The 12,603-nt window shown below is 43.3% G+C and overlaps 1 protein-coding gene and 4 non-coding genes across 5 annotated transcripts in view; all 5 read left to right on the top strand.

The window, feature by feature from the left end:
* Window positions 1–724: 724 nt before the first annotated feature.
* Window positions 725–12,603, top strand: part of b3gat2 (beta-1,3-glucuronyltransferase 2 (glucuronosyltransferase S)) — a 48,456-nt gene continuing 36,577 nt past the window's right edge. The window contains exon 1 of the mRNA XM_058651450.1: window positions 725–1,820. Coding sequence (XP_058507433.1) covers window positions 1,260–1,820 — 561 coding nt within the window. The 5' untranslated portion in view covers window positions 725–1,259. The remainder of the gene's footprint in view (window positions 1,821–12,603) is intronic.
* Window positions 3,723–3,796, top strand: trnat-agu (transfer RNA threonine (anticodon AGU)). The gene has a single exon. It is a non-coding gene; the product is annotated as a tRNA-Thr (tRNA).
* Window positions 4,145–4,218, top strand: trnat-agu (transfer RNA threonine (anticodon AGU)). The gene has a single exon. It is a non-coding gene; the product is annotated as a tRNA-Thr (tRNA).
* Window positions 5,387–5,460, top strand: trnat-agu (transfer RNA threonine (anticodon AGU)). Its single transcript has one exon. It is a non-coding gene; the product is annotated as a tRNA-Thr (tRNA).
* On the top strand, window positions 8,920–8,993 carry trnat-agu (transfer RNA threonine (anticodon AGU)). The gene has a single exon. It is a non-coding gene; the product is annotated as a tRNA-Thr (tRNA).

The following is a 12,603-nucleotide window of genomic DNA, read 5'->3' as shown; positions in this document are numbered from 1 at the left end:
GGGTGTTTACTAGCAGTGTTGCTATATTCCACAATGCCCTGGGTTGTAGTCCACGTTCCTGCACTTGGCGAACCAAGACCTACCGCTAGAGTTCGCTTCTTTGACGCGCATCAGAGGTTGGATTGCACGTTCACACCTCCAGTCAAAAGTCAAAATAATATTACTGAACGCGAGCGAGCTTGCAAGTCAAGTCTGCTATTAAAACTGAAGTTTGATGAGTGGTATGGGGGTGGAGACCAAGGAGGGCACCAGGCCTCTTATGATAGGTCACTTTCAGTGTGATCACACCCACAAGGAACTTCTTGTGTTTGATTGACAGCTATCACATTTTTAATGTTCATTAAACGGATCCGGCTCCAAATAAACGATTCGAGAATTGACGAAAACTCACACATAACGTGATGAAAACCCAACACACACACAATGGGAAGATGCAGGTCCTCAGTCGATTTGGGATTCAAACCTTTTTTGCTGTGAGGCAACAGTGCTAGCCACTACTCCACCGTGTGGCCCCCCTTTACAGCACTAGTTTTTCTTTGAAAATTGTAATATTCATGCTGTGTGTTCATATCTGTATCAGTTGGGTTTATTCTCTGTGGACAGTGACGCGCACATCATAACAAGGCCTCTCTCTCTCCTCCCTCTGCTCTCTCTCTCTCTCTCTCTCTCCAGTCTCTCCTCCTTTTCCTCCTCTCTGCACCTGCTCCTCCCCTCCTCATCCTCTCTTATTATCCTCAGAGTCACACGGCAGCGCTCCGTCCTCGCCAAGTGATGCTCTTCGGCGGGGCGGCGCTCACTCTCCGGTGGTTATCACGGAGAGAGGGAGTGAGAGAGAGACAGAGAGGGGTAGAGGAGAGAGAGAGAGGAGCGCGAGAGAGAAGCTCCGGTTTGTTGTTGTTGGCAAACAGGAAAACACTCATCAGCTGAGGAGAAGAAGAGTCGAACATGGGAATTTAAGTGAGCTTGTGTGTGTGTGTGTGTGTGTGTGAGAGAGAAAGCTGGAGGAGGACAGAGACAGTCCCATCCGAGAGCAGAGAGGAGGCGGAGGAGGAGAGGGACAAGAGGGACAAGGTCCCGCCGGGACAGGAGGAGCGAACAGCGTCCTGTTTATAGTTTATATTTGACTCAGTGCTTTCTGTGTGAGGAATTACAAAAGGATTTCTTCTTTAAAAAAGGACGAAAGGAGGGAAGGAGGGATTGTTGGAGTTCGGTGTCTTGGTGATGGAGTGAGGGCGCACGGGTTCAACTTCAGCCTCGCCATGAAATCGGTGCTGTTCAGCCGCTTCTTCATCCTGCTGCCCTGGGTCCTCATCGTCATTATTATGATCGACATCGACAGTAAAAGGACGATCCGGACTCCGGCGGCGGGTCGCGGCGGCAGAACGCAGCCGCAGACGCCGCAGACGCAGCGGGCGGCGCGGACAGTCGGCGGCGCACCGGGGCTCGGCGTCACCCAGAATGTCACCGAGGCGCCGGTCATCTACGCCATCACTCCGACCTACACGCGCCCCGTGCAGAAGGCGGAGCTGACCCGGCTGGCGCACGCCTTCCGCCAGGTGCCCCGCTTCCACTGGATCGTGGTGGAGGACTCCACGACGCGCACGGAGCTGGTGGCGCGCTTCCTGGCGCGCTGCGGCGTCCCGTTCACGCACCTGCACGTGTTCACCCCACGCAGGTTCAAGCGCGTCGGGATGCCACGCGCCACCGAGCAGAGGAATTCGGCGCTGGTTTGGCTGCGCCAGCACCGGAACCGGCGCGACAGCGGCGTGGTGTTTTTCGCGGACGACGACAACACGTACAGCCTGGAGCTGTTTGAAGAGGTAACCGGACTTAATTTTGGTTCTTTGTGTGCAAAAGTGTAGCCACACCGTACATTAATAACAAATCAAACTTTATTCACTTTATATGCAATAGTTTCCACATAAAGTACTTAAAACTAGTCAGTTATTTAATAAAAATGCAAGTAATGAAGGCTTTTATTGTTCCAAAGGGGAATTAGTCATGCGCTGAGAGCATAAAAATGAACAAAACACTATAACACATAAAAAACACCACTTGCTTTACTAGAAATACATCATAAAATACTACACTATTAAAGCATAGCTCTGTAAGGAGTGTAGTGTAAAATACTTGAAGAGATAATACTTTGGACAAATAAAATGAACAGTGTTTGCGTTTATGAATATTAAGTGGTGTTGGTGTTCAGAGTAAATATTAAAGCTGCCTCAAAGAATAAATCAAACACACAGGTTGGCACAGCTATTCTTCTTAGGGATAAAGCTTTCTGCCTCTGGACCAGGTTTTGGTCTCCATGATGACTACTGGTCCTAACCAGTTCAGTGTTTCTAGCCAAATATAGCAAATATAATAACACACACACACACACACACAAAGCCTCATTCTGACTGGACATTGAAGTTTATAGACGGCTCACTCTCCCACACCAAAGTCCATAGAGAAAATCAGTGATTGTAAATCACAGCACACAGGAGTTTGTTGCTGCTGCCATCAGTACGTTCAAATTTGTTATTTTGTCAATTCTGTGTTTGAAATCCTTTATTTCGGATTCAACTAAGTGGCAAAAACTTACCAACAAAGGCAGCAGTAGCCCAGCAACTCCCGTGTCCCTGTGAGCTAAAATCACTGATTTTCTGCATGGACTTTGGTGGGGGAGAGTGAGTGATTTACAAACTTAAGTTTTCAGCTCGGAAAAACAGTAAATATGGGATATTGTTGCACTCAAGCAGACTTGGATTTAATTAGGCGAGCCTATGATTTAGTGGCTAAAAGCTGTTTTTTTTATTCTCTTCCTGCTGGCAACATTGTTACTGTTTGTGGTTCCTGGAAACACAGCATGCTCAGCAGCACAGATAATGTGTAATTATAATAATGATAATAATCTAATGTGATAACTCATATAACCACACTTCAGGAAAAAAAGGTGAAAAAGGTTTTGTCACATGTTCAGATTCAGGGAACTAGACATAATATTTAGTATATGTATCCACATGTATATATCAGTATGAGATTAAGTGTCTGTATTTTTACCTGCACTCCAAAACCATTATAGTACTGCACAGGAAGAGTCATTGTTAGCCAATCCCCATACGGGATATTTTCAAAGGAATTCAAACATTAAAATTCAGTGGGTTCCTCGTACTGATGGGATCCCACTGGAACTCCGAGAAAAACCCCCGGAGAGGCTCTAGACCTGGTTTCTGGAACAGCCTGTTTCACTTGAAAGGCTGTTATCAAACCATGGAATTAAAGCAGTGCATGTGTGTGCGTGTATGTCGATGTTTGGTATGGAAGCAGGACACTAACTGAGAGAGTGGGAGTTGAGCGAAGCAGAGTAGACGAAGAGGGATTGCCGAATGATGGAGAGGGAGACAGGATGGATGGCCGTCGTGCCGACCCATTCGCCAGCACAGAATTAATAATGAGGTGTGTGTGTTCTTGTGTGTTTGTTACCTCTTTAGGACATTTTCTGGCATAAAGACTGACTTTGTCAGGACCACTACTCCTCATATACAAAAGACCAAAACCTGGTCCTAATGAGGCAGATCCTTATTCTGAGCAACTGGTTTAGAGTTTAGGGACATGATTTGAATTATGGTCAGGTTCCGTGCCTTTTAAATAGTGCCAGTGCAAGGTGTCAAGCTAATGAGATGCATTCAAATGAATGAATGATTGAATGATTGGCAATGCAAATGCAGAAATAAGGTGCCATGGCAAAGTTGGTTAAAGCGCCTGTCTAGTAAACAGGAGATCCTGGGTTCGAATCCCAGTGGTGCCTTCTTTGGCGGGAATATGGAAGAGTACCAAAATAACCATCCCCTAGTCAGACTCTTGTACAACTCTCCATACTCCTCATTTGTGATGTCATCAGGGTTTCTGGTCCAGATGGGTTTGGTCTTGTTCAGCTCATCCTGGTCAATGTACTTCTTCTTGATCTTCCTGTCCTAGTCTTTTCAGTCACCCTTCTCAAGGTACCACAATTGTCAGCTGATTGGGCGATAGAATAAAATGTCACCCTCTTGTGACCAGTGTCTCTTCAACGCCGTCATGCTACATACGTACGTCGTTCAGCCCTAGTTTGTGGGATTTAGAGAAGTTTGAATAATTGGTGACGATGTTGAAGGGAGGCGCCATGGCTTAGTTGGTTAAAGTGCCTGTCTAGTAAACAGGAGATCCTGGGTTCAAATCCCAGTGGTGCCTTTTGGCAAGCTTTCTATCCAGAGTTCTGCTGGTTTAAATACTTTAAAAATTGCTCTCCAGGTACAGTTATATGCTGCTCACTACTCTTGTGTCCGGTGTATAGGAACAGTTTGGTACGTATGTATTCTTTGGCGGAAATATGGAATTTTGGAATTGTACCAAAATAACCAGCCCCTATTGTTCCATTTTTGGCACCCTTCTCTTGGGATACCAGTGTAAAATTGTACAATACAGTCTAGCTCTTTCTGTTTCTTAAATGCCTGTAATCTATCCTCATACAAAGTTTGGCGTCTTGTTGAGACGATGTCACGCTACATATCTCGCTGACGTGGCCATCGTGGTGGAGTGGTTCAGTGGTTAAGACCAGTACTCCGTGTGCGATAGACATCATGGGTGCAATGGTCGCAAGTTTGACTCCACCCCTGGCTGATTGTATTCAATTCCAATGTAAGTCACTTGGAATAAAAGCATCTGCTAAATGACATGAAATTTTCGCAGGAGGCACAATATTTGTTAATGCCAAAATGTGTGTCAAAATATCATTCTAGATGAATTGTGGTCTTGATCTATACACATCTTATTCTACAGACATCATCATTTTGAATGTCAGTCAGTCAGTCATCATCTACCGCTTAATCCTCAACCAGAGGGTCGCGGGCGATGGGCGGGGTACACCCTGGACAGTTCGCCAGTCCATCGCAGGGCCACACACAGATAGAGACAAACAACCATTCACTCTCACACTCACTCCTATGGTCAATTTGTAGCATCCAATTTACCTATCCCCACATTGCATGTTTTTGGACTGTGGGAGGAAGCCGGAGTACCCGGAGAGAACCCACGCACACACGGGGAGAACATGCAAACTCCATGCAGAAAGGCCCGTGTTCCAACCGGGGCTCGAACCCGGGTCTTCTCGCTGCAAGGCGAGAGTGCTAACCACTACTCCACCGTGTGGCCCATTTTGAATGTGTTTTTCGAAAATAAATGAGAATAATGATGTAAAAGTTTCCCTTCCCTCTGATACCGCAAATCATATCGCAATCACAATTCCTGTCAATTATAATTGTCAAAATAAGCGCAATTAGATATTAATTCAACGTTGTTCAGCCCTAGTTTGTGGGATCTAGAGCATGTTGACTGATTGGCAACAACACTATAGAAACGAGGCGCCATGGCTTAGTTGGTTAAAGTGCCTGTCTAGTAAACAGGAGATCCTGGGTTCAAATCCCAGTGGTGCCTTTTTTTTTTTTTTTTTTTTTCAGTAGGTCTTGTTTCCAAACTTCTGGCAGTTTAAAGCCTGGGACAAATCAAGGGTGGAGGTGCTTCTAAGTAAGGTACCTAACCCAGATTGCTCTCCACTCCAGGTGTGGTTGTGTGTCGGGACTTGTTGAGACAAACAGCCACAAACCGAGCAGGGAAAAAACAGAGCTGTTGCGTCGTAAACCAGCCTGTGCGACATCAAGCAACGTATCTCGCTGGTGTGTCCATCAGGCACAGCCAACAAACCGCCTACCAAGTAAAGGTACTGTACAAGCCTGACCCATGGCTTTACCATTCCAAACCAAACTGAGTATAAAAATCTTGACCAAGCCTTGACCAAGCCCATAGTTTTGAGTGAAAGAGACGCAGTTAAGGTAAATGACAGAGGTTTTTGTTACATCCAGGAGGAAACAAACACTAGCTGAATGAACACACACAGATACACACAAGTAACACATTTTATGGAGTTATTACACTAATTCTTCATTAACGACAATCAGATCTTCTGAATTGAGTCTTGGTGAAGTGTAATCACTGATAACTACTTGAGTGTTGCGTTTAATGTCCTACCGTGAATGGTAAACCCCCAGTTCTAAACAGAAGCACTTGTTCAATCACCTTCTACTTTAAAAAAAAAGGCATTTAAATTCACCTTATTTTACTGTGTTTCACTAAAAGATCTTGAAATTACCATGTCAACTGATGTGACTTAGGTAATTTCTGGATTTTTGTCTGACCCTAGTATCCATGTTCTAATAAGGATGGGTTCCAACATTCTGAACCTAAATTACGTTACTTACTTAAACGTCTACAGATCAATGTGACAGTGTTGTAACCTCCTTGTAGCAGAAATGAGGACATAAAGGTGATGATGAACTTTTCTTGGTTATGAAAGTGGTTTTGCACAGGAAAAGGTTGTGTTTTTTTCCCCTCATATTATCATAAATTCAAAGAAATAGCGTCACGAATCCTCCATAAAAACACACAATCTGCAACAAAACGTCAGACTTTTTTTGGTCTTTAACCGAGGTCGACTGCTTTCTCACACTTGTTCTCACATACCTCTGTGAGGATTGTGCCTCAAATACTCGGGAACTGCTCTGCCGACAGGACACGTATGAAACCATTTGTCAGAGTGGAAACTTCTCTTATGCACAGAATGTACAAATGTAACATTTCCCCTGGTTTGCAGCAAAAATAAAACGGCAGCGTTTCTCCAGTCGGCCGCGCTGCATTCCGATTAATCCCAGACTCAGAAACTTTTCAGATGTTTAAACGCTGACAAAAAACATATCGACCGTCTTTATCGATCCCAAAGTCTGCAAATGTGATCTGCCAGGGTTAAACCCTCCTATTGGAAACCTGACACCTTCATACATCTATACACTGTTGTGTTTATGCCATTTCCTGCGTATCTCCTTTCACAGATCATTTGTTGTTTACACTTAAGCCCTGCTGCTGTCCTTGTGCGCTGGAAGACATCCAGATAATAAAGAGCGACGTGCTAATGTAGCAGCAGCAGCAGAAGGAAGAAAACAATCGTCTCACTCCTACAAAAGGCACAAACACTCTGAAAGAATACTGGCCTGATTACAGATTGCTGACTCTGATTAGGGCCATTCATACAGAGCTGGCCCTGAATCAGAATACAAAATACACTGAAGTTGTTCAAATTAGACCCATGAGCACTGAATATTAGTGCAGTAATGAGGATGAAATATATAAAAAAAATCAACTTAATTAGGCCATTTGGCCATTTGGAAGAAATTGCTTCCATTGGAACATCTTCTTAAAGGAACCTCCACATTACGGGTGCAACAATTAGTCAACAATGTCAACTAATTGGCAATCATTTCTGATTATGTCGTTACACATCTTTTTCTCTCTGTGGAGCTGAACAGAATAGTTTTTACAGAGTGAGTTGTCTCACTTGTCTCACTCTCACACTACTCATCTTTGCTGTGATTCTGTCGACAGACGCTAACAGCTATGCTAACAGCCGAGTCCGCAGATTTGTTCGCAACTTTGGTGTATGGTGTAGAACACAAAATACTTCCACATGCTAAAAGTAGGTAATATCACTTTTCCGTGTCCTGTACTGATATCGTAACCTCGACTATGTACCGATATCAGTCTGAATACAGATATTTTATAACATTTTAAACCATGAAGCTGTTACCGACACATTTTTGTTGACGCATTTACCACCAACAGTCATTTTCAAACTATTTCACAGACATAATTCTCCAACTGTGTACTGAATATTCCACTCCCATAAAGAAAAAATAAGCAGCCCACAGCATGACTCAGCAAAAATGATGTTGCTGATTTGTATCTACATTTTTACAGTCTATGCAAAGTATATGATAATATCAGGACAACATTTGCATTGTATTGGATTTTGCAATTTTTCTCTTTTTGTATTGTATGGGCTCATCCCTATACTTAAGAGGACAAATTAGATTGTTTGTGTCCTCCATTGTCACGGCAAAGAAACAAGTCCAAAAACCGGTACACACCAAAGACATAACACACATGTAAGTATCAAGGGAGAGTTCCAGAAATGGAGAGATTGGGCTCAGATTTCCCATCACTTGTGAAACAAGTAAATCTGATTGTGATTATTTGATGTGGAACTGAGGACAGAGAGTTGCCATCCAAAAATGTTAGTTTCAACTGTTTTTCCTCGTAAGTGTCTGCAAAGAGTGTCAGGGCTGAAAGGGAAGATCAACAAGAGGGTAGTGAGGCCTGCTATGATGGAAGGCGTGGAGACAGTGGCACTTGTCTAAAAGACAGGAGGTTCTGGAGCTGGAGGTGGCAGAGCTGATGATGCTGAGATCTTCGTTAGGAGTGACCAGGATCGACAGGATTAAAATGGTGCATATTTGATGGACAGCTCAGGTTGAATGGTTTGGAGATAAAGACGTTGAGATGGTTTGGTCACGTTCAGAGCAGAGAAGGGACAGTGATTATATTGGACAAAGGATGTTGAAGATGGAGGTTCATGGATGTTGTGAGGGAGGACATGAGGACAGTTGGTGTAACAGAAGAGGGCACAAGGGAGAAGACAAGACACTGGCAAAAGAACTCTGGTGCCATAGTTTAGTTGGTTAAAGCGGCTGTCTAGTAAACAGGAGATTCTGGGTGCCTTTTGGACAGCCTGTGGCCAAGAGGAAAGAATTGGGTGGTTTGAATCCCCGGACATATGAAGGGACAGCTCAGGTGGAACAGTTTGGAGATAAAGAAAGAGAGTCATGGTTCGGTCATGTACAGAGGAGGGACAGCAATTTTATTGGACAAAGGATGTTGAAGATGGAGCTGGAAAAAAAGGAGGACCACAGAGAAGGTTCATGGATGTTGTGAGGGAGGACATCAACACAGTTGGTGTAACAGAAGAGGACACAACCAACACTATCAAGATGCTGACAGACAAAGCGTGGTGCCATGGCTTAGTTGGTTAAAGCGCCTGTCTAGTAAACAGGAGATCCTGGGTTCAAATCCCAGTGGTGCCTTTTGTGGCCAAAGGGAAGGGATTAGGTGGTTTGAATCCCAGGGCATATAGGACTGAGGTGTTCCTGAGCAAGGAACCTAACCCTGAGTGCAGCTCTGTTAACACAGGATTATGTAGGATGTTTGGATTGTGTCCGAGCATCCAATTTAGACATTTTGAGTAGCATCGGCCCGATACTATAAATATCCTTTGGCCCGTCCCTACTTCAGCGGACTGTTAAGCTTCTTTGTCCTTTCAATAATCAATGACTAGTTCACTATGAAACTAGTTGTTTGCAGCCTTACGTCATTAAAATCTGTTCTGGAAATAGTGAAAATTAAGTTTGATACACTTTATTTGAGCTTTTGCAATTTGTCTTATTTGTATCTGGCGTGTCAGGCGGGTGTGACAACAAAGCCGTGACTGAAAGCTCCAGTCAGACGCCTGCTGAGAGAAGCCTGAGTCATCAGGAGACAGAAACAAAAAGATTTTGTATGAGTGGAACTGATGATTCTTTCGTTTTCGGTTGATGTGACAATCAATCTGTTATTTGTTTCATCTATAAAATGTCAAGACGTACAAAGAAAACGCCAATCATAACTTTTCCAAGGGTGTGAAATGAAAGTGTTTTTTTTTTTTGTCCAGGCAACAGTGCAAAAGCCCCCAAAAAAGATTTCACTTACAACAAAAGGAGGTGATGGTAAACAGGATCTTTCCTCCATGAACTCATTAAAAACTCACAACTTTCATTTTTTACAGGATTTTTTTCTTTCATTGTACAAACAGATCTATGAACACTTCTGCAGATATTTGCTTATAAAATCAACATATGGTGATGAATTGGAGGTTCAAAAATCTACTGCACTCAGGTGACACTTCAGTCACACCCAGTCTGGTTTGAAATTGTCTCAATGATCAATGATATTTGATTTTTGCAAAGTTATGAGGACATGTGTGACGTGTCTTGTTTTGTTGGGGAAAATGGGCAAAAATCCTGTTTCTAACATCAGCTAACATTTTCCTAAAAAGGTAGGGTTGGAGATCCTGGATAAACAGTGAGAGCAGGATACATTTTGAATTCAAAAGTCCAAGTTCTGCCTTTTCATACCATTTGTCTTACGTTATTTAACATTTAAATAATCGGAATTTGGACATTTGTGAATGGATTCATAATCGCCCACGCCTGGTTCGCGATGCATCTAAGAATCAATGTTTTTCCCCCACCCCTAAAACTTAATGACTCTCGAGATCAGGATCAGCCTCATTTACATTTAAGCATTTAGCAGACAATTTTATCCAAAGCGACTTACGAGAGGAAAAAGCTACATAGAAGAAGTCTTGGAAAGAACTTCACTAGATAGGAACAGGGGACTGATATAGGGTGAGCATGCCGAGGTGGATCCAATTGCAAAAGGAGATGCTAGGACAGAAGCGAAGAAAGGAAGATTGGAAGAGTTGGGTTTTAAGAGCTTCATGAAGATAGACAGGGACTCCCCCTGTTCTGGTAGCGCTTGGTAGGTCATTCCACCAGCATGGAACGACACATGAGAAGAGCCTGGATTGTCTTTTGCAGGGTGTTAGCACCGCCAGACGACAATCCTTCGATGAACGGAGTAGTCTAGGGCTAACATAAGCCTTTAGGAGAGCTTTTAAATAAGCCTCAGAGGTTAAATACCTGGTTCTTCCCACTAGTTAGTCAGAACTGAAGGAGCCTCTTGGATGAGAGGGTGAAACGTGTTCAACTCAACTCTAGTCCAGTCGCCCACAGCTAACTGAAGTATAAAAAAAAAATGCTTCAGAAAATGATCTCCCACTCTACTTAATAGTCTCAGTGTTTAGGTTTAGGTTTTCTTCAGCTGTTTATCTACTTGATAAAATTGAGTGTGATTGTCCAGTAGGAGCTTAGTTGCAGATCTTGCACAAACCTCATGGCTTCACAACGGGAATTCAAGGTTCCTACGGGCGACGTCACGAGTGGTTAGCACTCGAGTGCCGGAGCGTTGCCGGTCGGCGTTTTTTGGTTCCGGCTGCTGCAGTGCAAAGAGCATCTGTTTGATTTGTTAATAGCACACTGTCTTCCTTCTGTCCTCCTGCCTATTTCATTATCCGGCTCCTCTGTGCAGGTAATGGCCTGTCATGGAGAGATAATAGGCTGTCATAGAGCAGTAATAACCTGCAGAAACTGTCCGCAGGCTCTCGACTGACTGCGCTTATGGTGGCTGGCAGCTTCAAATTACAAACCCCCTATATCACGCCTGGAATGACTGCGGTAACATTCAAGAAGCTGAAATTATTATTCTGCCTTGACCTCTTGTGATAATAGTTCTTGGGATATTTCCTTTTTTGTGTTTTCTTTTAAAGATGTGGGCTCAGATTTAAATTAAATCTATCCAAATTGTGCTGTGGCAAGAATAATCCCACTGTCCAGATTGTATTTCTCTCAGGGCCAGTAGTCCTCATGGAGACCAAAATCTGGTCCCAATAAGGCAGAACCTCATCTCTGAAGAAGAGGTTAAATGTATTGCTGCGATTTGAATTGTAGTTAAGGCTAAAATTAGGCATTAACTGGTTATGGTTACAGTTAGGGTAATGCTTTGTTTAGGCCTGAGGTCTCAAAATTAAATGACCTCACTGAGAGTCTAGTGTGGTCAGGAACGGCTGGTGAAGTGTAAAAATAGAGAATATAACTGCTTTTCAGTAGGGGAGAGCTATATGCAATCACAATAATGACATTTGTAATGATATTTCATTGAATGTCAAAATGAAAGAGTTTAGACAATCAAAACATTCATTTATGACGCAAAATTAGTCTGTAAAGACAGAAATAACTCGTTTGAACTTGGAGGGGCCAGATGACGTTGATTAGGGGGCTGTAAATAGTCCACGGGCCACAAGTTTGAGACCTCTGGTTTGGGCTGGTAAAATAAATACAAGTCAATGTCAAAGAAGAGCTGTGCAAAGATGTGTGTGTGTGTTCTTGGAGGCAGCGTGCAGTGTTTACAGACCCGAGAAGCACTGCAGCCATTAAATATTCATAAAAGTACATCTTAAAACCTACATATTTTATTTTAGCTTTTCTTAGTCCATAGTGTTGTCTCTATGAGTACTTGTTATTTATTTTATTGCTGTATATTCACCATTCGTACACTGACACTCCTTTTGGCAAACACTCCGGCCTAAAAAGCAAATAACAATAAAAAAGTCATGTTAATTTTTTTGGCTTAAAGCAGTTGGTACTTTTTTTACACCAAGTACCACCTGAGAAAAATATGCGATATAGTGGCTTTGGGCTCGGACCCGTGTGTTGCACCAGGGCTCCCACGAAACTTGGCGGAACTTGTAATAGCCCAAGGCGAACAAAAAAGTCAACTGACAACACGGCCTCAACGCAACAGGAAGTCAGCCATTTTTAATTTGGCGTCCATCTTGGCGATGATCTGTTTCATTTTCTACACACTCAGGTCAAAATGCCTCAGATCATATACCCTGGTATATACAACAGGACATTATTTATGATGATTTAAAACCTGTGGTACGTGAGAGGAAGCTCACGGACCACTGGTGGTACACGTACCGCTGTTTGAGGACCAAGAAATTACCTAAGAAATCACGTCAATAATAATGTGGTCCAG

This window comes from Solea solea, chromosome 15 (genome assembly GCF_958295425.1).
Source record: "Solea solea chromosome 15, fSolSol10.1, whole genome shotgun sequence".
Taxonomy (NCBI): Eukaryota; Metazoa; Chordata; class Actinopteri; order Pleuronectiformes; family Soleidae; genus Solea; species Solea solea.
The sequence above is the reverse complement of the archived record's forward strand: the minus strand, read 5'-3'. Positions and strand labels throughout refer to the sequence as shown.